We start from the raw sequence: 27,445 nt of genomic DNA, 5'->3' as shown, positions 1-27,445 counted from the left end.
TGATCCGTCCAGTTTCATTTCTTTGCGTCTGTCGCGATTGGTACAACTGAGTGGCTTGCTAGGCTATTTCAGAGGGCAATTGAGAGTCAACCACATTGCTGTGGATCTAGAATCACATATAGGCCAGACCAGGTGAGGGTGGCAGATTTCCTCCCCTGAAGGACATCAGTGAACCAAATGGGTTTTTCCAACAATCGGCAATGATTTCATGGTGATCAGTAGATTCTTAATTCCAGACTTTTTTTAATGTTTTGAATTCCAATTCCACTATCTGCCGAAGCGGGATTTGAACCTGGGTCCCCAGAACATCAGCTGGGTTTCTGGATTAATAGTCTAGCGATAATACCACTAGGCCATCGCCTACCCCAAAGGGTATTAAGGTGAACAAACTAATAATATTGTGGAAACGTCTTCTCTGCACACACTGCAGATCTAGAATACAATACACCACCTCCTTCTTATGGATAACTAGGTAATGCTTAGTAACTGGCGACTTTGGCAATAACAATCACATTCCAACACTGAAACCTATCTAGGTATTGTTACGAAACCGAAATCTATTCAAATGGTTATACAATGACAAAGCAATAGAGCACAGTCCTAGTGTCCATAATTATGAGAAGGGCATGGAAGGCCTGGAGAAAGGTACAAAAGATGATTTACACAGATGAAGTCAAAAGTCGCACGACACCAGATTATAGTTCAACAGATTTATTTAAAATCACAAGCTTTCAGAGCATTGCTTCTTCAGATGGTGAAGGGAGGTGTACTGATAAACTAAGAGGTTGTACATGTCAGGAAAGACTGAACTGACGGTTTAATTTTGTCTAGAAAAGAGAGGGCTGAGGGGTGACTAATAGACATCTTTAAAATTATGGTGAGGTTTGATAGGGTAGACTTAGAAAGATGTTCCACTTGTCACAGAGTCTAGAATCAGGAGAAACTGAAATAAGAAAAATAAAAAATGCTGGAGAAACTCAGCAGGTCTGGCAGCATATATAGAAAGAGAAATAATCAATGTTTCCAGTCCAGTATGAAACTCTTCATTAGAACTCAGAAATAAGATCTACATTAACAAATTCAGCAGAAAATTCTTGATCATCTTATCACATCGTTAGTGATGAATTGCATTAATGTATTTTAGAGAAAGCTAGATGAATACCAGAGAGGAAGGGTTAGATAAAATACGGTGTGAGAAAGCTCATGTGAAGCATGGACCTCTTGGATACAATGTTATTTCTGTGTTGTAACTCCTATATGTACTTTTCTATGAATGTAGTGCCCTTTTTAAAGGAGTAAAAATGTATATTAAGAAGTACAGGAAAGTAACGGCTAGTTGTGATGTGTTTACAGTACAATTTCTCCTAAAAGATCAGAGTGAAAGTAAATCACTCCTGTTTTCCTGTTGTCTAATTATGAATTTTGAATTCCTCAGTGTGTGAAAACTTCAGTAAAGCAACCAAAGGTAGTCCCTTTCTATGCATGGATCTGACATACATTACTGCCTTACTCAAGGAAGGTTTTGGATTCCATGATAACACAGAACTACAGGTAAATGTGCTGCCTATTCGACTTCACTTTCTGATGTACAATAGACAGACTGTAAGAAAAGTCGTTAGTGGCTCAATTTTGAGTTTTACAGAAATGGTTCCTTTTGTTATCAAGTTTATAAAGGTAGTCTAGACTATTAATACAGAATCCCTCTATCAAATTGTCTTCTGTTTATTCCAAGTCATTGATAATTCAGTACAACTTAACTGTGTAATAATCTTTTTAAGACCATAAGGTATAGGACCAGAACTAGACCATTCAGCCCATCAAGTCTGCCTTGCCATTCGATCATGGCTGATGTTTCTCGATCCCATTCTCTTGCCTTCTGTCTGTGACCTTTGATATCCTTACTAATCAAGAACAATAAGGGACTTGAGACCAATTACAAACTAGAACTATTTATTTTTTTCTTGGCCAGAACGTCTAGATGGTTTTAGAACTTAAGTAGAATTTTATGGTTCCCATCCAAAGACTTGCCAGAGAATTTGGAGAATATAAAATTCTGCTTTTAAGTTTTAAAATCATTTGGGCATTATATCTAAAAAAATAAATAACTTTTGTTTGTAATTGGTGTCAAGTGCTCTTGGCAGTTTGTTCTGTGGATCTTGGAGTAGTTCCAGTAGTGTCCATTGCTGCCAGTGGTATAGCTGGGAATAGTGACTGTCAGCCAATCTCTAAGACGGGAATTCCTTCCCAGATTAAGTATGTTAAATGTTTGCGAGATATCCATTAGGAACAGATAGGGGCGTGGTGATGATGGATTTTTTTTAAGGCAGGGGGATGTGAAGGTTCCTATTGACTTTGTGGTCGTGCAGAAAGTCCAACTATCTAAAGACTTCTGCCCTATAAGTAAAATCGTATGGTGTTTGTTGTGACTTCCCACTCAATTCTGCCCCAATCTTTCCTGGGCTTGCTGAAGATTGACATTTATTGTATTGTAGTATTTATCATTCTTGCATTTATTATTTTCACAGCTGACCAAGAAAGTAAATAATATTGAAACTAGCTGGGCACTAGGAGCAGCATTCCACCTCATCCAGTCACTGAGGAGCACTGCACGAATTGTAAAGCAAATCTAATGAGACACTTTATTTATGGGGGCACTGACCCACATGATCGTTACCTGTTTTAAGTCTGAGCACTGATTTATGTCTGCATCCAAACTGGACGCCATTCACTGAAAACAACTCGGAGATATGCTCCCTTCTACTGCGTGTCTCATTATTTCATGAGGAAGTGGGGTGGGAGGAGGCTATGCTATATTGCCACATTTTTGACTTGTCTTGGATAAAATTAGCAGAAAAATAAAATATATTTGATGGCATTGCCATCTGATAGTGGAAATCCTCAATACCTCAATCCCAAAAAGTCAATGGGCAGTAATTGTGCTATGCTCTCTTCTACTGGACTTGCAGAGAAACTTTGATATACTTTAATCCTTTTCAGAATTAATAACTTAAGTTGGTTTGTGCTTGCTCCTACTTAACAAAACTCAAAAGTCTGCAAAAGAAAATGTTGACGTAAATCAGCTCTAAACCTTCATCAATTACAGCAGATATTTTTAAACATGTTCAGATTAGAGTTTCAGTGAAAACATGCCTAGATTTTTAAAAATTACAGCAAATTTGATTTTACATGTAGATTTTTCTTAGAAGCTTGATTTCAAAGTTGATGGGATTTTTTTTTAAAATCACTTACAATGGTAGAAGCACAACATTAAACCTTCCTATTAGAACCAGCGTTGGTTGTACAAGTAAATTGAGAGAGTAGTGGGGGAAAGCCAGGGATTGGCATTTTAACCGGAAGAATGTGGGAAGTTGTTATTCTCAACCAAAATTGAATGCCTCCCAGTGACTTTTAACTTGGACCTATTTTGCCAGGAGACCATTATCTGATATCAAATTGTTTGGAGGTGGTAGGAAGTGGGAAATAAATATAAAGCAATTAAGCACTGAAGAGATTGTTGGGAAATACTGTTCCTCGAAAACCACAAATGTATTTAAATGTAGATTTTTAATTATGACTGTAATAGATATGTTACCTTGTAAGTCAATTTAGCTCTTCGATAAGTTTGAATTTCAAAAGGTTCAAATCACTAGTACATCCAAAGCTCTGCCTTAACCAGACTTTCATCTGTTACATAATTTCCTTACAAGTTGCAACTCTATGAAAACCTGGAGCAGTATGATGTTGTTCATAAGACCACTCAGGATTCTGCTTACCATACTGTTTTGAACTGCAATTTTAAGTAACTGTAACAAAAATTGGTCTGATCAGGTATTAAAATTATGTAACTTAAACATTTAATTCAACTAGCTTACTTCCAGTAATCCAAACTGTGCCAGAAAGTTGCCAAACTTGACTGGCATTTTTGGTAAATGTAGTGCCAAGAGTATGTTTCACACTATTTATTGATCTTCTGATCTATACAGCTGGCTGCTGGGTTTGGCTCATCAGATTCTCTTGTCCAATCACTGTCTCAGAAATTTAAATATCTCTGACCAAAGTTGTTTCATTTTCAGAGTCTAGCTTTTAACCAACAAAAGCTTTCAAAGTAGGAGAGTATTGTTGGGGAAAGAGAGAGAGATTCTCACGTGACTGCTAAATTATTGTGGTTATATTCTGTGTCCTGGTACAAAATGATGTATATTGCACTTGTATGACATTTTAACTGCATGATGGCTGTAAAAAGTGATTTTTATATAAAATGTTCACTTGCAGTAATTTCATTGAGCAATTCAGGACACCTACACACTGTAATATTCTCAATGTCCTGATCATATGGTGTGAATTGAACTTATTAAAATATGTTTAAACATATCATGAATTAAACCTACAGATTTTTAAAATTAAAAATGGTTATTGAGAAGTAGGGTACTTCTTGCTGTTTTCCTTCCTTTCTACTGCATCACCCACATTTGGAAGCAGCTCCACAATCTCTGAACGACAGACAATTCCATTTTATCTATACCAGTTGGGACTCGTGGTGCAATGCTGTCGTCCCTACATCTGGGTCAGAAAACCTGGGTTGAAGTCCCACCTGCTTCAGCAGTGGCAATTTAAAATAAAGTTCCTGCACAGCTATTCACTTGGTTTACCACTTTGAACATGGTCACTTCAAGTTGAAATAAATCTATATTTAATAAAATATACTTAGCTCCCGCATCTCTGATGCAAACTAAAGACAAAGCTGGAACATGTTTTACTGACAATACCTTCCTCTTGAATTTGAAGGATGGGTTTATTTGAAACAGGTAAGGATGCTTAAGGTAGGCTGTTTGTTGTGCAACATGGTTTCCAGTAGACTATGCAGCTAAGAAGCTAAACATTAATCTTTAATCCTTCCAGAATACAGCTCTATAAGCAGGGAATACTATTACGTATTGAAGCGCACAGGATCATATATAGCACAATCACATCCTTTATAATAGATTCTAGCACTTTTCCCTATTCTAAAACCATTTAATGGGCTAGAAAACTCTTCCATCGGGCACGAGATACAAAAGCTTAAACACTGCCAACAGATTCAAGAACAGCTTTTTCCCCCACTGTTATTAGACTTTCGAATGGACTCCTCAAATTTTAAATTTAATACTGATCTTGCTCTTTGTGCGCCTTTCTCTGCAGCCGTAACATTGTATTCCTTGCTCTGTTCTATTACCGTAATGTACTTTGTATGGTATGATCTGTCGGTACAAAACTTTTCACTGATTTGATTTATTATTGTCACATGTACCTAGGTACAAAGTCAAAAAATGGTTCAGGGGCAAATCTCTTATTTGGCAAGGAGATGTCTTCAGACCCATAAAACATTAGCAAGCAGGCTGTTAAATTACCAACTGGTACTGTACTAAAATAATAGTGATTTATATTAAAACAGGACAATGAATATGCTTTTGGAGTGCAATAAGTTTTCAAAAATAGTACCTATTAAACCATTGTCCAGATTAACAGATACCAAGGTAACTTGACTAAAAAAAAGTTAACAGACAAAGTGAGATTTTCATCTGTATTTCATCTCAATTCACTGTATTCGTGGAAGTATTAAAGCTAGATTTTAAAATCCACAGCACTCAAAGGTCAGAAGTTGAACTCTGGAAGCAAATGCATCCTGCTCCAGTAAAAATAGTTGGAAAGTCAATCTATACCCAAGTTCACTGATGGACTGAGCCCAAGTGACACACAACCATCTGTATCTGCAGTTTACCCAGGAAACATCTGAAAGATCTGCTTAATTTGCAATCTTGACTTTTAGAAACCCTGCTATTTTGTGACCATTCACTTCAGAAGTTCTGTCAGTTCTGAAGACACCACTTGCAATATCAGTCCACAATTTATCATGTATGTACATCAAAATTAGTAACAGAACATGAGTGTTACTTTCGTCTCTGATCTGTAATTTCACTCTTTGGCCTTATTTTATAAAAGTACCATTTGCAAGTGTTAATTAGCCCTCTTCTAGTGTTTGTCTCAGTTTGCTTTCTCGCTTTACCTTAACCCTGCACTGACTCAGACGGCATCAGATACAACAGGTTCAGATTTCTTGAAACACAGTAATAGTTCAACATACACCACTATGTGAAGTTCGTGCATACTGTTCACACAAAACAAGTTGCTGTGCTCCCTTCCCATAAACAAATGACAGTGATCACAGTGTATATTTCAGTCTAAAGCAGAACACTTCAATACATGTAAGCATTCAAGTGACCTCTCTTTTTAATCCACTTGTTAAGATTTATGAGCCTTCTCTCCTTTTAATCCACTTGTTAAGATTCGCGGGCCTGAATTAATTTGTGTTTTTCTTTATACAATGTAACAATGCATTGGACTGTCACAAATCACAAACAAACTTCATCAATGATTGGGTGATAAGGTCATTCTAAATGTTTCTGGATTTCTTGCACCATTCATCACCCATGCTGTACACAGCTCTGTGCCATACTGTATGTTAGACGCAGCCTGCCAAGGAATTTTTGATAGTAAATATTTGATTTGTACTGTACTATGTATTCAATTCCAATGTAATAAATTAGAAAAGATAACAAATCAGTCCTTTACAGTGAACAGCAGGAACCCAAAATAAAAATTTCCGAGCAGCCAGACTTGCAGCATCCTCCACAGATAGAAGAAATCCAGGGTAGATGCAGAATACAATTCACCTACTGGCAAATGCCATGATTTGCTCCTGGAAAATAATAGAAAAGGTGTTTTAATAACATGTCAAACATAACTCAAGCCAGTTTTATTCAAATACTTTGTTTAAAAAATATCCTCGAAATGAGAGCACACGATCCTACCCCCAGGCTTCCGTCAATGTAATTTTACAATGGCCTCTAGGTTGTGTAAGAGCAACATTGGCGGAAACAACTCGGCTTTTTCTGCAGCTTTTAATATTTGTCGTCTAAGCACTACTTAAATTAACAAAATCCACAAGCAAGCTCACATTCTGATAACCCCATGAAAACGTATGCCCCATTCTCCCCTTTGTTTCTAGTACCAAACCAAATTTAGGTGTCAATTCTTACTAATTAATAGACCAGTGGAAATGTTCAATCAGGGTCTTAAAGTGTTTTATTCCATAACTTTCATGCTGCCAAAAATAAATTGATTACCTTAATAGGTACAAATGCATTTGTCGCCTGCAGACCAAGACTCCTCAGCAAGACCAGTGGTATACTTTTGGTTGAATACAACCTTTTCAACAGGTCTATTGCAGCCATGACAGGGAGATTATGTCTCTGACGCTCTGTTTCAAATGCATTGAGGTGGTTGGTGGATCCTGGATAAACAAGAGAAGACAGTGGCTGATGAAGGCAGTGGTTAAAACACAGAGCAGTCAACTCAATTCCACTAGTTAATGGTACTTGCATAAACAAGTTATAAAGCATTATAAGTAAAAGACTGAGGACTATAAAGCAGACACACTGGAGTCCCCTTCCTGCACAATTCTGTGAACTGCTGGAAGTCTCACCCCAACTCTGTGATAGCCTATAAGGTTTAAGCGCTACTAATATTCATGCTGTTGCCCAAAGCTGCTAGGTTCAATTTTTGATCTGTGCTGAGCTGGTATCAGTTTGAATACTGAAAATGAAAAGCATCCCTGGCTACTGCGAGTTTTAAAAAGAAAAGGTCAGCATTGCTGACAACTATCCACCTGCATTGGGCAGTATTAATGGAGAGGAACATCATGCACTAGATTATCCTGACTCTGGCAGTGTATTATTTTGGCAGACCCGAGTCCAATTATTCCTAGTTTTTAAACAGCGGTTCATCAGAATGCTGTATTTGCTCATAATTGCCTTGAGGAAGACTCAGTGAGACGAAGCTTAGTTAATCAGCCAGGTTTTGGGAGGAAAATGCAGACATACTAATCACACACATGAACCTCCTACCTCAGGCAAGTTACCTGCTCACATTCAGCCACACTTGGCAGATAAGTGGGTCAGGGAAGGAAGTAAAAAGTCATGTAAATTATAGGAATTAGCAACCAAATCGGATATCCAGGGTGCAAACTTGTAAAGTCTGCAAAGACAGCATTAAATTGAGAATTCTTAAGAGGAGAGCCTGGTGTTTTTTAGCCAGCCATCTTTGCCAAAAATGACCCCATTTACAGTTAAACTAGCCAGAGACAAAGGTTTTCCTACCTAAATCTTCGCCATTGTAGGCTGCCTCACTGAGATGTTGAGAGAGACTGGCAACATCCCCAAAGCCCAGGTTGACTCCCTGCCCTGCTAATGGGTGAACTCTGTGTGCAGCATCCCTATAGAAGTAGAGCAATTACAAATTAAGAGAATAATTTATTAAGCAAATGAAACAATTTTTCCTACCAAGTCACTAGGAGGAGGACCCAGTCATATCAAGACAACCAGATTTTACTTGCGTCATTTCTAATCGAGAAAGGAAAATCAAAATATAACACCAAGACCTTTTTGCACACTATCTGTTCAAATTGTTCGGAAGTCTGAAATTTATTTAGCAGGACAATGATTTTGGATTTTTCACCTGGCTTATTGAAAAGGACTTTTATTCTTGCAACAGATAATGATAATATAGAAGCAAAGCTAACTAATCAAATAATTGAAGCCCACAAAAGGAGATAAACTAACATTAGCAGAATATCTCTTTGTACATTTCTCAACCTATAACAGCAAAAACAGATTAACTGTTTATTCATCTGAATAGGGCTTGTGGTGATGCTGATCCTTATTTTCAGAAAGTGGAGTGTTTTCTAACTTCAAAATTGTCAACCATGGCTCACTTGGTATCTCTCTGGCCTGAAAAACTTGTGGGTTCAAGTCCTAGTCCACAAATTTGAGCATAAAAGTCTCAGCTGACACTCCAGCACAACGCTGAGGGAATGATGCACTGTAGGAAGTGACACCTTTCTGATGAAACATGAAATAGATATTCATCTTCACTCAGGTGAACGCAATGACACTTATTATCCCAAACAATGTCATTACATTAAATTCTTGTCCACAGCACATTGTTGTTTGTGGAAGTTTGCTGTGCACAAATTGGGTGCCTGTTTCCTATACGATAGTAGTGCCCATAGTTTAAAAAAAAGTTCACCGATTCCAATGCACATTGGCACGCTCTGAGTTCATGACAAGATCTGAAATCCAAGTACGTTTTCATGTTTAAAAACTAATTTGTGTAAGTGTTGACAGAAATTCCATGGATGCTATATGAACCAAAGGCCCATTTAAGATCAAGTCATTTTATCAGTATTGTGTGTACTAATACAGCTCCTTGCATCATAGAATTATATTAACTATTTAATCAGTTTCTCCAACGACAACTTTGGTTCTTGTTACTTAATAAAACTTAGAATAATACAGCAAAGACAACTATTTGGTCCATTGCACCCATGCTCAGCGAAAACTACCAATTACTCCCACTCTTTCCTATGGCTTCCCAAGTTAAACAGAGATCAATTTCCTGTGGAAAGTTACTGTTGAATTTGCTTCCATCAGTCTTTCTCAGATCCTCAGTAAAACTTGAAGCTGGGTCAAAATCTTGGAATTCCCTCCCTAAGGGCATTGTGGGTCCACCTATAGCAGGTAGACTACATAGTTTAAGGTGGCAACTCACCACCACTTTCTCAAGGGCAATGAGGGATAGGCAATAATTGCTGGCCCAGCCAGTGACATCCACATCTTATGAGTGAATTTTTTTAAAAATCCTCGCTTCGAATTTTGCAAAAATTTTGATTTTGAGATGGATAAGATGTAGGAGAACAAATAGCTATTCAGCCCATCAATTTGCTCCACTAACAATAGCACTTGTTTAAATTTGCATTGCCCAACAGCAGTTTACATTTAAATTACGAAGGGAAATTAGAGTTAACATTCCTCAGAACTTCTGAAGGAGGATCACTAAATTCCAATCATTGACTGTTTTCCCTCCACGGATGCTGCCAGACCCACTGGTTTTCTCCAGCAATATCTGTTTCTTTTGCTTCAGATCTCCAGTAACCGCAGTTCTTTGTTTTATATTTAAACTCTACTGTTCATACAGTGAGATATTCCAAGGCACTTGACAGGAGCATTATCAAACAAACTGAGTTATATAAGCAGGTTTCATAAGGAGCTCTTTAAAAGGAGAGAGGCTGAGGGAGCAAATTCCAAAACCTAAAGAAGCTAAATGTAGATGCAAGGTCATGTGGGAACATAATCATGGATGGAGCAGACATTTGCGGCATTCAACCTGCCTTGCTATGAACAGATAAGGTACAAGGATTCTTCAAAGGGCAGCTTCAAGTTTTTGCTGTCCTGTCCAAAGACCCACAGAGCAGTTGCGTGCAACATTCAAAGTGTCACCTCCCAAAGTTAATACCAGCACACAGGTTGGCTTTCTAGACTTTCGGTTATTACGTAAGGAGATGGGAGGAGGGAATTGATTTTCCATTATCTTACCCGATGAGAGCAACACGTGGTCCGACATACTTCGTGGCATGACCCAGTCCAAGTGGAAATATAGCCCTGCTTTTTGGGTCAATATGAGCCACGCTTGGTGGCAGCTGGCGTACTGATGTGCCCGATGGCATCAGAAACGTTAAAGCTGTCTTTAATATGGAGCTTGCAGTGTCAATGAATTCAGTGTGATTCTCATTGCTCCACTACAAAAAAACAGCAGAAAATATCCACCGATAAAATTTTTCTTTTTGCATAAGTCAGGACTTTAGCCCCATTTTATCACAAATCAAACTGTTATCATAATGCAATTGTTACAAATTTAAAGTACATCTTAAACGTTTGCTCAAGAACTGAGGTAAAATCGCCATGGTCCCAGTGGACAATAACACTGCTCTCTCATTAGAGCGAGACGACAAGTGCTGAGTTTAACCTGAGGGTCACCATGCCTCAGGCAAGAGAGAGGTCAAGAAGGTGGGGCCTTCATGGTGATCTCAACCAGTTTGGGAATTGAACCCACACTATTGGTGACACTTTGCATCACAAACCAGCTCTCTGGCCAACTCAGCTAACCAATACCCAGGTATAGAGGCACCAACCTGGTGAACTACAACAAAACTGAACAGTTTTCTGCATAGTAAATTGCTGATTTTGCCACAATGATGAGGCAGAGCCAAATGAAGGCTATGCATTCTCTTCAAGGAATTGATGACTAACGTATGAGAATGTTCTGGAAAAGGCAAATCAAGTTTAGCTGAAATGTCGACCATCTGCCCCACGGACAAGTAGCCCACCACACATGGATTCCACTATCAAGAGGCAAGTGCTGGAGGGCTGCCAGTTCTGTAGAAACACAGCAGCATGAGTAAATATGTAAGTGCAGAAGACAAAAATAAAAGATTAATTGTTTCAATCAAGTCTCAGCTTGCCTACATAGGAGGAGAATATTCACAATCTGGAAGAATTCAAGGCAATACAGAAAAAAATAATCACAACCTGTGCAGTGAAATAGTAAGGCATGGGTTTGCAGAGCGTACCTTTACATGAGTCCACTTAATACATAAAATCTGACCATGTGAAGGTGATTTTTTTTTAAATTCACAGCAACAGAAGTTTCAGTTCTTTCCCCCCTCAATTTTCAACCTCTCTTGAAGGAGAAATTTTGCTTTCAGGTTTTCATTTCAGAATCTTCACAGTAAACATTGATTTTTAAATAATAAATATCAGAACTTAGGAACAGGAGTAGGTATTTCAGTCTACTGAGTCTGCTCGGCCATTCAATATGGTCACTGCTCATCAAACAATTCAATGCCTTTTACCAACCATATCCTTTTACTCTGAATGCCATAAATATAAATAATTGCTGATGGATTATTCATCGTCTTGCCCTGCTTCATTGTCTGAAGTAAACAGCGACAAAACAGGAAGACTTCAGATATTGCTCCATAGTGTCACCTATTAACCAGAACCTCCAATTACCTGTTCAAAAACTGCTATTTACATACAAGATTTCAAATCTAAGTGCTTACATAGATAATTTAGAAATTGACATATAGATGTGAACAAAACCTGTGGCAATAGGAGTTAGACAGGCCGCGTTCCTATGCACCAACGCTAATAACAGACAATTAGATAGGCATTAGAGCTCAACTGAACAGAAACAGTAAGTCTAGTTTATTTATTCCTTTCTCACATGGGTGAACATCACCTGAACCAAATTCAGTGCACTCTGCATGGACTAATATCCAACCTGTAAATCCCAATTCAACTGTAGCCCCATCTTCACATTCCACTTACAAAAGCTGAATTAATAGCATCAACAAAAGTCTCTTCATCCATACTGAGCAGGTCAGATGCATGCTGGTGAGAAGTTGACCACACCAAGGAACTGAGATCATCAGAGAGCTAGAGAGACACAGTTCAAGGATTGTATCAATAGGACGTAATCATTCTTCTATAATGATATCAAAATGCAGCCTACTCTTTGCCAAAATTAGTTAGTTACAGCTGGTCACAACTCCCAAAACAATTGATTTGTAAAGTCCATTGTAAAGACCATGTCTTTTTATTTTTGTTTTTGTTTAAATTGTGGACTGAAAGAAGAAAGAACTGTTTTAAAACCAGGGAATAGAAGGATTTCTGCCTGGTTTGAAAGCAAATACTCATTGTGAACCCTGTTTGCACAGCTGCGGGTTAGTTATAGCAATGGTTGAAGACAAACTGGAGCCAAGGGGTTGTGTACAAATGGAACTTAGGCTGGCAACAAGTAGCGAATTACTTTGTATACTAGTGACCAGTTACCGATAACAAACATCTCTTGCCTGCCAACAGTTATGTGAATGGTCCTCATGTAGCTGAACAGCTTGTAAACAAGCCTTCAGATCACCAGAGCTTAGCACTTTTGTCTTTCCTTCAGCTGTTGCTGTAAGCCGTGACTTTTAATTGATGTGTTAGAGACCTTTTATAGTGAACCAGCTACCCTGTGCCTCTTGCAAATCAGTGAAGCATCCGAGTAGGACGACTGAGAAGCATCATACTAATCAGCAAAATAATGATGAGGTACCCTTGCACCACTGAACAGCCTTCCCAGAATTTTTCTCCGCCCTTAACCCAGTTTCTTTTTCCTTTGTGTATTGTGTACCCAGTACAGATTTATTCACGTGCAAACAGAATAGTCAAGTCATCTGAGACATGACAGATGGTTAAGTGCAGCATGCTTTTAAGGAACAGGTGGCTTTGAGTCCAAACATTCCCAAAGTTCTCCACCATTGGAGGTTTCCTCATCTTATGTCTGGACCAGTTGGTCACTACAATGAGTCAACAACTGACATTATCCATGTACCATGTGATTAGTAGAATTGTAGAAGGTAAACGAGATAGACCTTGGCCTTTTACTGTTGAGGAATCCCTGCACCAAAAGCATTGATTCAAGCACTTCATAAAGATGAACACACTATCAGAAAATGTAGTTGAGGCAAACAGCATGGATGCATGAAAGGGAAAGTTAAACAACACACAAGGGAGAAAAGATTAAAAGGATAGGTTGACGGGGTTTGATGAAGGAGGATCATGTGAAACAAATAATAGTAATAATTTATTGGGTAATGAACTGTTTCTAAGCTGTAAATACTATATTTTCAACACGATGTACTAATTAAATGATTGCGCAATCAGGAACATTTTAATCAAGATCTCTGATTTCATGACAAACTTTTTAGTGCAATGATTTTAGAGAATCTGCATCTTACTTCAGAAAGTAAATTCAAATTGAGAGTGAAGCATACCGGAAGCATTGCGATCGGCCCGGTCACCAGAAACCTCTGCCAAGCCACATTGTTGTCAGTAGGCTAAAGATTTAAAAGGAAGAAAAATTAGTTGGAACCAATGACAACCTCACACTTCATTCACAAATTAAATAGCTATGCAAAGACATCTGTCAACTGTTGAAGTACATTCCCAGTCATCTACTTACTTCAGCAAGGCGAAGAGTAGCAACCACAGCAGATTGATCATATTTCCACTGCATAGTCTGAATACCAGCGGACTGCCGTACCACTGAGTTTGGACCATCTGCACCAATCTATTTGGATGAAAGATATTACCTTGTAATGTAATCGAATTTAACTGATCAGAAAACAGCCATTACATCAACATGGACATGATTCATTACCCAACCCTTTACCCAGATCCTCTAGTCCAGACATTTTAGATGACTTTTGACATTACATTACTGATACATCATGGGTAAACTTAATTTGGGGATAATTATGACAATGTAATCAGTTCATTCATTGTGCACAATAAAGTACGTACAGATATAGAGAAGCATGTAGACCTTCATTTCCTAGCTACTAGTTCCAGAGAAGCACTGTTCGGGACCAGATCATTAGACTCCTATATTACACTCCCTGCCGGAAAGATATTGGAAATGGGGAAAGCTACATGGTTTCATGCGTGTGTGCATGTGCATGTTTAAAAGGGGATTAGTTTTAATTAGTAGGGCCATTTGCCAACAGTTCATAATTGCTTACCTGTATATAGACTCTAATTACTTGTAATAAATAGTAGTTTTTCTTGAGAGCAAAAACCTAGTCCATGTTTTCTGTCAATCTGGGTCTAAAAGACAGGTAAAATTGGGAAAGAGTACTTCTTAAAATCTTTAACTTTTGTGATGACTCTAGGAATAGCAGGGCTCAACTTCCAGTGCACTGTCCCAAGAGACATAACACCATGCACTGCACTCCTTGAACACCTCAACTCAACCAGTGTGCAAGGTATGGAATGCACATGGGACAAACCTTCCTGCTGCAGATCAATAAGAAATAATAATGTTGACCAAATATCGATAAAAAATAACAGCATAAAAATACACATTGGGATTTGTCATAAACCGTGCACCTTCAAGGTGATCTACACCTGAAGCCTTAGCATGATGTTTCTCTTTACAGATTCTAGAGCCTTGAGCACATTTTCTGAGCTTTATTTCATATTGACACACCCAAGTTTCAATTGCAAGGTAATGGGTGAATGTTTGCAGTGAGGCAAGAGCACCATCTTGCATGGAACACAATAGAAGGTCCCAAAATTAAAATGCAGGACTGTTGGGACAGTGCCAGGGACATTCCATTAGACATTCATATCTCCAAACTTGGATGGGAGAAGAAAGCAAAGGAAACACAGACAATTGGTCAGGCTTCATCTCTCAAAAAACATGAGCAGATGCCAGGTGAGGGTAGGATCAGAATCAGCTGGGATATCTGACCCAATATTGAGGATGTCTGTCAATTTTTTTTTTTAACAACCAGTCAAAGGCACCAGAAGGACCATAGTGCCCAATGACGTGTACTCCATAATGAAGTGACACCTCTAGCTAGGAAGAGGACAGTGTAAAAATTAAAAACATCGCATCTTCTCCACATGCTGAGAGTTTTAATTTCACTATTGCTTACCAGTACTGATGCCTGAAGTTTATTCCCATCAGCCAGTTCAATTTGCACCCATGGATTCATATCAGGTGACAGGCATGGTTCTGGCCAGGTATAGTTCACCGCTTTGCTTCTGTATAACACATGCACCCTGTCTGAGAAAAAGAGCACAAATCTATATCAAGCTTCTCTGCAGTTTCACCACCTGCCCTAGAGTTCCTTCATGTCCCGTGGGAAGGATTCCTAAATCGCACCAATTTCCATTCACTCCCAACCCCCATGCTCACTGACCTACACTGGCTTCAGGTTAAGAAACACTTCAAATTTACAAATTCTCATTCTTGTTTTTAAATCTCTCACTCACCCCTCTGTACCATCCTCCAGCCTTCCAATGATAGCCGTGTTCCTCCAAATCTGGTCACTTGTGCATCAATCACTTCATCAATGGCAAACATGACTTCAGCTGCCTTGGCTAAGCTCTGGAATTCCCTCCCAAAAACTCTTGTCTCAGAAGAGAACTAAAGAGGCAAGTTGGACAGCTCTTCAATATTTTGGTGCTCCTCCAATTTCGGCCTCTTGCATATCCCTGATGTTTATCAACATCACCATTGCTGGCTAACTTTAACTGGCTGGACCCTAAGTCATGGCATGCTTTTTCATCAGCTCGCTGCTCATGTCTCGCATCTCTAAAGCTACCTCTTTGACCAAGATTTTGATTGTATGCATTGCGGTTCCATGTCAAAGTTTACTCGGGAGCTTTTTGTGAAGTGTATTGGGATTTTTTGAACTGTGTTAAAGGCACTGTATAAATGCAAGTTATTGCTCCTGAAGGAGAGCAAAATTTCTCCCTGCTCCATCCTGCAGCAGCAAATCTTTATACAGCAATGAGACTATGACCAGTTCATCTAGTCAAGCACTGACACACAGTGGCAGCAGTATATACCATTAACAGGAAACAACCCACCAATGCTCCTTTGGCAGCACCTTTCAAATCTGCAATCTCTACCACCCAGAAGGACAAGTGAAGCAGACACATGGCAGCACGACAATCTGCAAGCTTCCCTCCAAGCACATGCTGTCCCGATTTGGGGCAATATGACCATGTTTTTCATTTTGTTGGGTCAAAATCCTAAACTGCCTTCCCAACAGCACATGGTGACTCTACAACACCTGGATTGCCATAGTTCAGGATTGCACTTACCATCACCTTCCAGAACCAGGAGTCAGAATTTAAGGATAAGGGGGAAACCTTTTAGGACTGAGATAAGACAAACCAGAGAATGGTGAGACTCAAATTCACTACCGCAGAAAGTAGCTGAGGCCAAAATATTATGTGTTTTCAAAGAGGAGGTAGATATAGTTCTTGTGGCTAAAGGGATCTAAGGATATGGGGGAGGGCAGGATTAGGGTATGAGCATGATGATCAGCTATGTTTATATTGAATGGCGGAGCAGGTCCAAGGGGTCGAATGGCTTATGCTTGTTCCTATGTTTCTCAAGAACAATTATAAAATGGGTAATAAATGCTGACCTCACTCTGATCCCATGAATGAATGTTTAAAAACTTTTGTTGAAGGGATAAATTTGGCCATATCGAAGGACTTACTCCACCTTTTCTTCAAAACAATGCCATGATTTTTTTTTATGCTCCGAGATCAGATGGAACCTCAGTTTAATGTATCATCTGCGAAAGACAGATGCTAAAGCAAGATACTGAAGGGTGGGTTAAACTTAGGGAATCACATCAGTCAGTACCTTTAGAAAAGAAGTGAACAAATCCAAATGGAAGTGAAATTACAAAAACACACTTGACACATTGCTTACTCTTCACAGCACTGTAATTACCTCAGCACCCAGTTTTTAAAACCTTCAGAGAGGTCAACACCTACCAGCAGCAGTCAGTTGTTTAGACAAAGCTGACAATAAAACATCATTCTCAACGATGAAGCCCATGTCCTCCAACAGGTTAGCTTTATCAAAAGTAATCATTGCATCTGAGCATTCATCCCAAACCTGAGTAGAAAACAAGTGAAATTTGGAGTCACTTGCTTAGTTAATAGAACATGGCATAAGCAAACCATTCAACAACGGATCCAGGAATACCAGTTTGTTCAGCTTTGTCCATCAGCTGGGTCATTCAATAGGTCTGTTTTCATGTCCTTTCTTGTCTTTCACGTCAGGTCGTAACAGTACAAATTATGGTTGGCTTGCACTCATCTTAAGATTGCTTCATTTTGCTCCCAGTTCATAAGCAACTAGAAAAGATTTCTATCTTTACCACCAAATCACTTACGGAACTTATAAAACCCTGATCAAGACTCCATTTTGTCTTCCCAATTTTCTATTTTCTTCCTCTAGCATATCAAGTTAGGTGATGAGATTAGACAAGGAGAATTTGTGCAATCACTTGGAAATGCAAACTATGCTGTCCTTTCTTCCATTGCTCACATTAATAATCATCTTCTGTTTTCAGCGGCAGCAGCGCGAGCCAGAGTGCCAACAGGAAGGTAAGGTGGTTTCTGTTTCTCCCTGTATAAAAAAAAACTTACCTCTTGCAGCAAGCGGCCCTCTTGTTTTCAGCGGCGCGTGTGTGGAGGGAACGCTAGCCAGGAAGAAACAGATAAATTCGGGCATTGGCTAAAACCGAAACACTACACGTGTAGTGTCTCCCACCCGTCCTCCTCCTCTAAACAAAAAAAACTGTGTGGAGGTTCGGTAAGGTAAGGCTTTTTTTTTTGTTCTTCTTCTGGAAATCTGGAGTAGAGGGAATGGAAGCTAGGGCAGCTGCATGCTCCTCTTGCAGGATGTGGGAGGTAAGGGTCACTGCTGGTGTCCCCTCTGACTTCACCTGCGAGAAGTGCACCCAACTCCAGCTCCTCAAAAACCATGTTAGGGAATTGGAGCTGGAGCTGGATGAACTCCGGATCATTCGGGAGGCTGAGGGGGTGATGGAGAGGAGTTACAGGGAGGTGGTCACACCCAAGGTACAGGAAAAAGGTAGCTGGGTGACTGTCAGGAAGGGGAAAGGGAATAGGCAGACAGTGCAGGGATCCCCTGTGGCCGTTCCCCTCAATAATAAGAATACCGTTTTGGATACTGTTGGGGGGATGACCTACCAGGGGAAGGCCATAGCGGACAGGTCTCTGGCACTGAGCCTGACCCTGTGGCAAAGAAGGGAAGGGGGGAGAATAGGAGAGCAATTGTAGTGGAGGATTCGATAGTAAGAGGCACAAACAGGCGGTTCTGTGGAAGCAAACGAGATGAAAGGATGGTATGTTTCCTCTGTGGGCCAGGGTCTGTGATGTCACGGATCGTGTCTTCAAGATCCTTAAGGGGGAGGGTGAGCAACCAGCAGTCATGGTACACATTGGTACCAATGACATAGGTAGAAAAAGGACTGAGAATGTGAAAAACAAGTACAGGGAGTTAGGTTGGAAGCTGAAATCCAGGACAAACAGGGCAGTTACCTCTGGATTACTACCAGTGCCACGTGATAACGAGGTAAGAAAGAGGGAGAGAGTGCAGCTAAACACATGGCTACAGGGCTGGTGTAGGAGGGACGGCTTCCATTCTGTGTATAATTGGAGCACATTCCGGGGAAGGTGGGACCTGTACAGTAAGGATGGGTTGCACCTGAACCGGAAGGGCAACAAATATCCTGGGAAGGAGGTTTGCTCGAGCTACACGGGATGGTTTAAACTAGCTTGGCAGGAGGTGGGGAACCGGATTTATAATTCAGAGGACGAGGTATTCGGCCTTCCAACAGACACAACAGGGAGTGAGGTGGCTTATAAAGAAATGAGGTCGATGGAGTGTAATTGCGGACACCGAGATGGTTTGAGGTATGTATACTTCAATGCTAGAAGTATCAGAAATAAAGCGGATGAACTTAGAGCATGGGTCGGCACTTGGAACTACGATGTTGTGGCCATTACAGAAACTTGGGTAACTTGGAGAGGAATGGTTGTTGGAAGTTCCGGGATTTAGATGCTTTAAAAGAAATAGGGAGGGTGGAAAAAGAGGTGGGGGAGTGGCATTGCTAGTCAGGGCAAGTATAGCAGCAGTTCGAGAATGATATGTCTACAGAGTCAGTTTGGGTTGAGGTCAGGAACAAGAAAGGAGCAGTCACTTTGTTGGGGGTTTTTTACAGACCCCCTAATAGTTGCAGAGAAGTAGAGGAGCAGATTGGGAGGCAGATACTGGAAAGATGCAGAAGTCACAGGGTTATAGTCATGGGTGACTTCAACTTTCCAAATATTGATTGGAAACATTTTAGTTGTAATAGTTTAGATGGAGCAGATTTTGTCCAGTGCGTTCAGGAAGGATTCCTGACACAGTATGTAGATAGACCAACATGAGGAGAGGCCACTTTGGATTTGGTGCTTGGCAATGAACCAGGCCAAGTGTTAGACCTCTTGGTAGGAGAGCATTTTGGCGGTAGCGATCATAACTCTGTTTCTTTCAGGATAGTCATGGATAAGGATAGGTACATACGGCAGGGTAAAGTTTACAATTGGGGGGAAGGGTAATTACAATTCAGTTAGGCAAGAACTGGGTAACATAAATTGGGAACAGATGCTGTCAAGGAAGAGCACCACAGAAATGTGGAGATTGTTTAAGGAATGCATACTGCATGAGCTCGATATGTTTGTCCCTAGCAGGCAGAGAAGATGCAGTCAAGTGAGGGAGCCATGGTTCTCGAGAGAGGTCGAATGACTGGTTAAGAGGAAGGAGGAGGCTTATGTAAGGTTTAGGAAAAGAGGAACGGAAAAGGTTCTAAAGGGATACAAGTTAGCCAGGAAGGAGCTGAAGAAAGGGCTTAGGAGAGCTATAAGGGGGCATGAGAAAACCTTGGCGGACAGGATCAAGGAAAACTCCAAGGCTTTTTACATATATGTGCAGAACAAGAGAATGACCAGTGAAAAGGTAGGGCCGATCAAAGATTATAAAGGGAATTTGTGCACAGAGCCTAAAGAGATAGGAGAAGTCCTTAATGAATACTTTTCTTCAATATTCACAACTGAGAAGGACCTAGTTGTAGTGGAGGATGTTGTGAAACAGGCAGGTAGGCAAGAGGAGGTTGATGTTAGTAAAGAAGATGTGCTAGGAATTTTGAGGAAGTTAAAGATAGATAAGTCCCCCAGGCCAGATGGGATTTATCCAAGAATTCTATGGGAAGCGAGGGACGAGATCGCAGGGCCTTTGGCGATGATCTTTTCGTCCTCACCGTCCACAGGTATAGTGCCGGAAGATTGGAAAGAGGCAAACGTCATTCCCTTGTTCAAAAAAGGGAATAGGGATAACCCCGGAAATTACAGGCCAGTTAGTCTTACATCAATGGTGGGCAAATTATTGGAAAGGGCTCTGAGAGACAGGATTTATGACCACTTGGAAAGGCACAGTTTGAGTCGTGATAGTCAGCATGGATTTGTGAGGGGTAGATCATGCCTCACAAACCTTATTGAATTCTTTGAAGAGATGACCAAACACGTGGATGAAGGTGGAGCAGTGGATGTGGTATACATGGATTTAAGTAAGGCGTTTGATAAGGTTCCCCATGGTAGGCTCATGCAGAAGGTAAAGAGGCATGGGATAGGGGGAAATGTGGCAGATTGGATTCAGAATTGGCTGACCCTTAGAAGACAAAGGGTGGTAGTGGACAGAAAATATTCAACATGGTGCTCAGTTACGAGTGGTGTACCGCAAGGATCTGTTCTGGGTCCTCTTCTATTTGTGATTTTTGTAAATGATTTGGATGAAGGAGTGGAAGGGTGGATTAGCAAGTTCGCGGACAATACGAAGGTGGGTCACGTTGTGGACAGTGCGGAGGGCTGTTCTCGGTTACAGAGGGACATTGATAGAATGCAGAGCTGGGCTGAGAAGTGGCAGATGGAGTTTAACCCTGAAAAGTGTGAAGTGACTCATTTTGGGGGGACAAACTTGAAAGCAGAATACAGGGTTAACGGAAAGATTCTTGGCAGTGTGGAGGAGCACAGGGATCTTGGGGTTCATGTTCACAGTTCCCCGAGAGCTGCCACCCACGTGGATAGAGTTGTTAAGAAGGTGTATGGTGTGTTAGCTTTCATTAATAGAGGGATTGAGTTCAAGAGCCGTGAAGTTATGCTCCAGGTATACAAAAGCCTGGTTCGGCCACATCTGGAGTATTGTGTACAGTTCTGGTCACCTCATTACACGAAAGATGTGGAAGCGTTAGAAAAGGTGCAGAGGAGATTTACCAGGATGTTGTCTGGAATGGAGAGAAGGTCTTATGAGGAAAGGTTGAGAGAGCTAGGGCTTTTCTCTTTAGAACGACAAAGGATGAGAGGTGACTTGATAGAGGTGTACAAAATGATCAGAGGTATAGATAGAGTAGACAGCCAGAGACTTTTTCCTAGGGTGGGGGCAGCTTTTATGAGGGGACATAGTTTTCAAGTTTTAAAGATATCGGGGAGACGTCAGAGGTAGGTTCTTTACTCAGAGAGTGGTAGGGGCGGGGAATGCATTGCCGGAGAGGGTAGTGGAGTCGGCCTCATTAGGGGCATTTAAGCAGCTATTCGATAGGCATATGAATGATAGTATAAGGTAGCGGTGGAGGTTAGATAGACCTTAGGTTTAGGGTAAAAGTTCAGCATAACATCGCGGGCTGAAGGGCCTGTACTGTGCTGTACTGTTCTATGTTCTACAGACAGCATCCCCTCATCCAACTGTCTATTCTTCACATTAGCTTAGATGGTTGATGTTAGGGATGGAGCAGGAAACACAGTATTGATTACTACTGAGCTGCATTCTGAGCTGGGGATGTCCATCATCAAAGCTCAGTGCAGAGTGCCAGAGCGATGATTCCAATTGATTTATCCCTTCTCTAGTTCAGGGTTGCTCAGGCCAATTAATAGCGACTTCTTCCCCAAGCCAAAAATCAGGTCACTCATCGTTCATATACACATCTTAACAGCAACTCTCTTATTTACTCACCAAACCAGGATTAAGTCACCCAAATACCTTCATCCCTCACTCCAACAGTGACTCCTTGGTACAGCAAGGTTCCATAGGTGCAAATTATACTCCGCTGCTTGCACAAGTGGCCATTGTTTATTGTTAACGGTGAATATCAAGGAGTCTCATCTTCAGAAGTTGATCCTAATTCCAATATTTTATTATATGAATTCATGGATATGGATATTGCTAGCAAGGGAGCATTTATCACCCATATTCTTGTTAAGGTGTTGGCAATCTGCCTTTTTAAAAGGCTACAGTCCATTTAGTGCAGGTACATCCATGGAGCTGTCAGGAAAGGAGCTCTAGGATTTTGGCCCAGCAACAGTGATGTAGTTCCAAGTCAGAACGTTATTAAATTTGGGGCAAAAACTTGCTTGGAATGGCATACCCATGTATCTACTGTCTCAACCTTCTAAATGGTAGAGGTCAAGAGTTTGGAAGGTACTGTCAGGAGGAGCCATGGTGAGCTGCTGCAGTGCAACATGTAAATACTACTGCCAGTTTGCATTGGTGATGGAAGGGGTTAATGCTGAAGGTTGCCAATCAAATGGGCTGCTTTGCCCTGGATTTGTTGAGCTATTGAGTCTTGTTGGTGCTATACTCATCCAGGCAAGTGGACAAAAGTGGACAATTTTCATTTACATCCCTGACTCGTGTCTTTTAGACAGTAGACATGCTTTAGGAGGTTTGGAGGCCAATCACCCGTCAGATTTGTGTGCGCGTGTGCAGTCTTGTTAAATGTCTGGCTGATAGTGACCCCCTTTATGTTACCTGTGAGATTTCAGCACTGGTAATATCATTTAACATCAAGGAGAGACAGTCATTTCCTGGCACTTCTGTGGTATGAATATTTCCAGCACATATCAACCAAGACGGAATCTTGTCTAAATCTTGCTGTGTGTGAGCACAAACAGTTTCAGTCTCAGAGGGGTTGTAAACAGTACAGAAGAATCATTAGCAACCATCTCCACTTCAAACCTGACTATGGATAGAAGGTTATTGATGAAGCAATGAAGATTGCACTGCCCTCAAGACTCTTGTCACAAAGTCCACAGATGGTTCTTTAACCAGTGATACCTAATCAAAATATATTGAGGAAATAGGAGTAATTGCAGTACTGCCAGTATTAGCCAGGCTAGAATCCCTGTCTCTTCACAGGCACTACCATTGCCTACACCATCACACTAATGATCAGCATTATGTGGCTTTAAGGACAAGAATTAGGCAATAGATACCGTCCTCCTGAATGCCACAATGCCATCAGGATTATGATGTAATACTCTCCATTTGCTTGGATGAGAGCAGCTCCAAAAACACTTAAGGAGGACAACACCATCCAGGACAAATCAACTCATTTGACCGGCAGTTCCACCATGGCAGCAGTATGTGCCATCTACAAGCTAGTCTGCAATAACTCACCAACACTTCTCACAGGCCATAGGTTGAACCATGAGCCTATCCCCTTTGTAAGCCTGCACCTCAATGGCCAAATTCTCAGTCATTAGTGGAACACAAAAAAATTGAGAAAATGAATCAGGTAAACATGCCACTGCAGCAACAAGGGGCTTTACCTGCATTCTCTTGAATGGCTTGTACCTCATGTTGCATATATGATCCCAAGCTCCCAAACCTACAGAGAGGAAAGTGATATAAACATAAAGCTGAAATAACAAAATAGGTCTCTTTTTGGTGTTTTATTCTTGTGTATGCATACATTGCACAAGCAATACTGGTCATTTAGCACCTTCGTCCCTTTACCTCAATGATCAAAAATAGTAACTGAAAAAGTAGCTTGGCATTTTACTCTTTGTATAGAGGAATGGTTCCCAAACCATGGGTCACAATCTAAACTGGTGTGACAGAAACAGCAAATTGTATCACTAGGAATTAAAAATATTATATTAATCACAGACCTCATATCGTCCCATCAGTGGGAATTAACCAATCACAAGACAAACTCCTCAGGTTGGACATGTTGATTTGCGGCAGTGGCTCTAATCAAGCATGCTGTGACACAACCATATAAATACGTATTTAAATACAAAAGATTTCCTAGGGCAGTGGTAAAAGCAGACAATTAGGATGTGATGACTGAGAGCAGCCATCTTCTGACAGCCTGAGACTTTCACAGCAGGTTTTACTGAATAGCTCATTTACATATATGATTATGCGTTGATCTCTAATGCGTGACCTTTAATAATTATACACTGAAGTGAGCTGTTTTATTTCTGTTGGGTTTTGTTTGGCCTCTGCGATAGCATTAATTTTCAACATTAAAATGGGTTTTGGAAATTAGTTGAGGAAGCACTACCATAGAGGCAGGTTGTCCAGAGAGAATATTGAAGTACATCCCACAGCCACTTAGGCAAGTAACACGAGAATAGCCAACTGCAATGCTCAATAGCACCGACTAACTTTAACACAGCTATGCTACTTCTCCACAAATGAACAACTGCAGAACAACACCAACTGAAATAAAAAGTATAAAGGGCCCACTGAGACTTACGGCTTAGGAATGCTGCACTGCCTGGAGTAAGTGCGCTCACTCGGTTACTGTACAATTCTGGCAGCTGTCCGTCTGCTTTCTTATTTCCAGCCTCCAAAAGCAGGATCTTTTTCTCTAACAGATTTGGATCATAAGCTGCAGAGAAATAAAAATACTGTAATACAGATGTTAATTTGAATATTATTTAATATTACTATACAAGACAATCATTGCATAAAGTTCATTCATATGAACATTCAAAATAGTTAAAAGTGGAACTTTCAGTCCCTCAGGCCTGCTCAACTATTCAATAAGATTGTGACTGATCTGCTGGTTTTGAATTTCACATTCCTGTCTACCTCCCAATAACTTTTGAATTCCAAATCTATTTATTTTTTTGAAAGCAGTAATCACGCTATATTTACAATAGTTCCTGCCATGGATCAAAAGACAAAATGGTTTCCTTCTGTGTTATAATTTTTCTATTTCTATAATTAGTTGATTAGGATGACACATTTTGAACCAGACTCCTTTATAACGTATTTCAGGCTTGCTCGGACATATTTATACTCAGGGTAATTGGGGACCTCACTCCAAAGACTACTTGTTTAATTCAAAAATATTTGGATGCCCTGACATTGTAAAAGACACTGTTTCAAGTCCTCTTTCCTTAGCAGTCGGAGGAAGGCTGGAGCCAAATAAGAACTTCAGAGTGAAGTACAGATGTACTTCAAAATTGTTAAAACTCTTGTTCATAGTCTTCTGATCTTCCTTGGATTCTGGACTGGCATTACAGGACAGAACAACTGCAAATGTTACTACTTTATAAAAGGGGAGAGGTTAAACCCACAGGTATGTAGGAGAATGAAGGGTGACTTATTGAAGTGTATAAAATCATGAGGGGCATAGATAGGATGAATAAATATAGTCTTTTTCCCCAGCGATGGGGAATTGAAAACTGGAGGGCTTAGGTTTAAGATGAGAGAGGATAGATTTAATAAGAACTTCATTTATTAATCTATTTAATTAGATTTAATAATAATGAGGGGCAACTTCTTCACGCAGAGAGTGGTGCATATATGGAATGGGCTTGCCACAGAAAGGGGTTGAGGCAGGTACAATAGCAACATTTTAAAAATATCTGGATAAGTACATGGATGGGAAGGGTTTAGAGGGATATGGACCAAATGCAGGCAATTGGAACTAGCTGAGCAAACACCATGGTCAGCATGGACCAGTTTGGGCAGAAGGGACTGTTTCCACTCTGTGACTCTGGGTACTGGTCAATCAGCATAACCAGCAGTGAGAACAGCTTAGGAGACAATTTAATTCATCTACTTGATAGCAAAAGTAAAATCCGTGGGATTAAATGGGCAGCTGGCAGCATGGTTACGAAACTGGCCAACAACAGAAAGGGGAGAGTAGTGCTGAATTTCTTTTTTAAAGCAGACTCCAAACAAGTATGCAGAGGTATTCTGTGAGATCATTATTAATTAGTCTGTTCTTTTTAATGTACATTAATGATATAGATGTGGTTGTATATTAGATACAACTTCAAAGTTTGCAGGGGTTATTATATGTAGAAAAATTCTAAACATCAGGATGGTTAGCAATAACCTTCAGGGAGGACAGATCACTGCAAAACATTCAATGCAGAGAATCATGAGGAGAGGCAAGGTGAATTCAATAGTACAATAATAAACAGGATATAGGAACAGTAAGGTCTCACAGTGAATAACAAGTTTAAAAAGAGATTTGCCATTCTCTAGTGCTCTTCATAACTACAAAACATTCCACAGCACTTTATAGTTAAAGCACTCATGAAGAATAGTCACTGTTGGAATATATTAAATAAGACAGCCAATTTGCACATAACAAGCTCTTACAAACAGCACTATGAGAGTGACCAGATAACATTTTTTTGATGTTGAAAGAAGGATAAATATTGACTAGGACACTGGGGAGAACATTCTTGCTCTTCTTCAAATTACTGCCATAAGAGTGTGTACAACCACTCAGATAATGTTTCATTTTAACATCTCTTGTGAACAACAGCAATTCCAACAGTGCAGCAATCCCTTGATTCTACACTAGAGGGTGGCTGGATTTTTATAATCAAGTCTCAAACATTGTGGCTCAAAGACAAAAGTGCTCCCAACTGAGCCAAAGAGAAACAGCATTCAAAGGCAAGGAATTTACCCTAAACCTCGGAGACTTGTTGCGGCCTCAACTGGAGTTGCATTCCATTGTTAAAGTATGGAGCCCAGAATGATGTTGAAGCCTTGGAGAGGATGCAAAAGAGATTCACTAAAATGATACCAGGCTTAAAGGAGATAACACAGCGTGGAGCCGGAGGGACACAGCAGGTCAGGCAGCATCAGAAGAGCAGGAAAGTTGACGTTTCGGGTCGGGACTCTTCTTCAGAAATTTCTTAATTTCAGAAAAAGGCTTAGAGGAGCTCAGTTAAGTGGAGAGATTGGAGAACATGGGGTTATTCACTTTCCAATACAGAAATTCCAAAGTAAATTTCATAAATGTCAAACACCATGAATAGGTTTGAGAGAGCAGATGAGG

General features: G+C 40.3%; 2 protein-coding genes across 2 annotated transcripts in view; one reads left to right on the top strand and one right to left on the bottom strand.

The window, feature by feature from the left end:
• entpd5a (ectonucleoside triphosphate diphosphohydrolase 5a) overlaps nt 1–2,636 on the top strand; it is a 48,444-nt gene extending 45,808 nt beyond the window's left edge. The window contains exons 11-12 of the mRNA XM_048600030.1: nt 1,436–1,551; nt 2,526–2,636. Coding sequence (XP_048455987.1) covers nt 1,436–1,551; nt 2,526–2,630 — 221 coding nt within the window. The 3' untranslated portion in view covers nt 2,631–2,636. The remainder of the gene's footprint in view (nt 1–1,435; nt 1,552–2,525) is intronic.
• coq6 (coenzyme Q6 monooxygenase) lies at nt 696–26,633 on the bottom strand. The gene is made up of 12 exons (XM_048600029.1): nt 26,601–26,633; nt 24,893–25,046; nt 23,958–24,016; nt 17,280–17,403; nt 15,416–15,546; nt 13,939–14,046; nt 13,751–13,813; nt 12,264–12,371; nt 10,470–10,672; nt 8,196–8,311; nt 7,164–7,330; nt 696–6,736 (listed from the first exon to the last, which is right to left on the bottom strand). The coding sequence occupies exons 1-12, from the start codon at nt 26,631–26,633 to the stop codon at nt 6,707–6,709; spliced, it is 1,296 nt and encodes a 431-aa protein (XP_048455986.1). The 3' UTR covers nt 696–6,706.
• Nucleotides 26,634–27,445: the final 812 nt, after the last annotated feature.

The sequence above is a fragment of the Rhincodon typus genome, chromosome 8 (genome assembly GCF_021869965.1).
Source record: "Rhincodon typus isolate 14 chromosome 8, sRhiTyp1.1, whole genome shotgun sequence".
In the NCBI taxonomy this organism is placed as follows: Eukaryota; Metazoa; Chordata; class Chondrichthyes; order Orectolobiformes; family Rhincodontidae; genus Rhincodon; species Rhincodon typus.
This window is presented reverse-complemented; position numbering and strand designations above follow the sequence as displayed.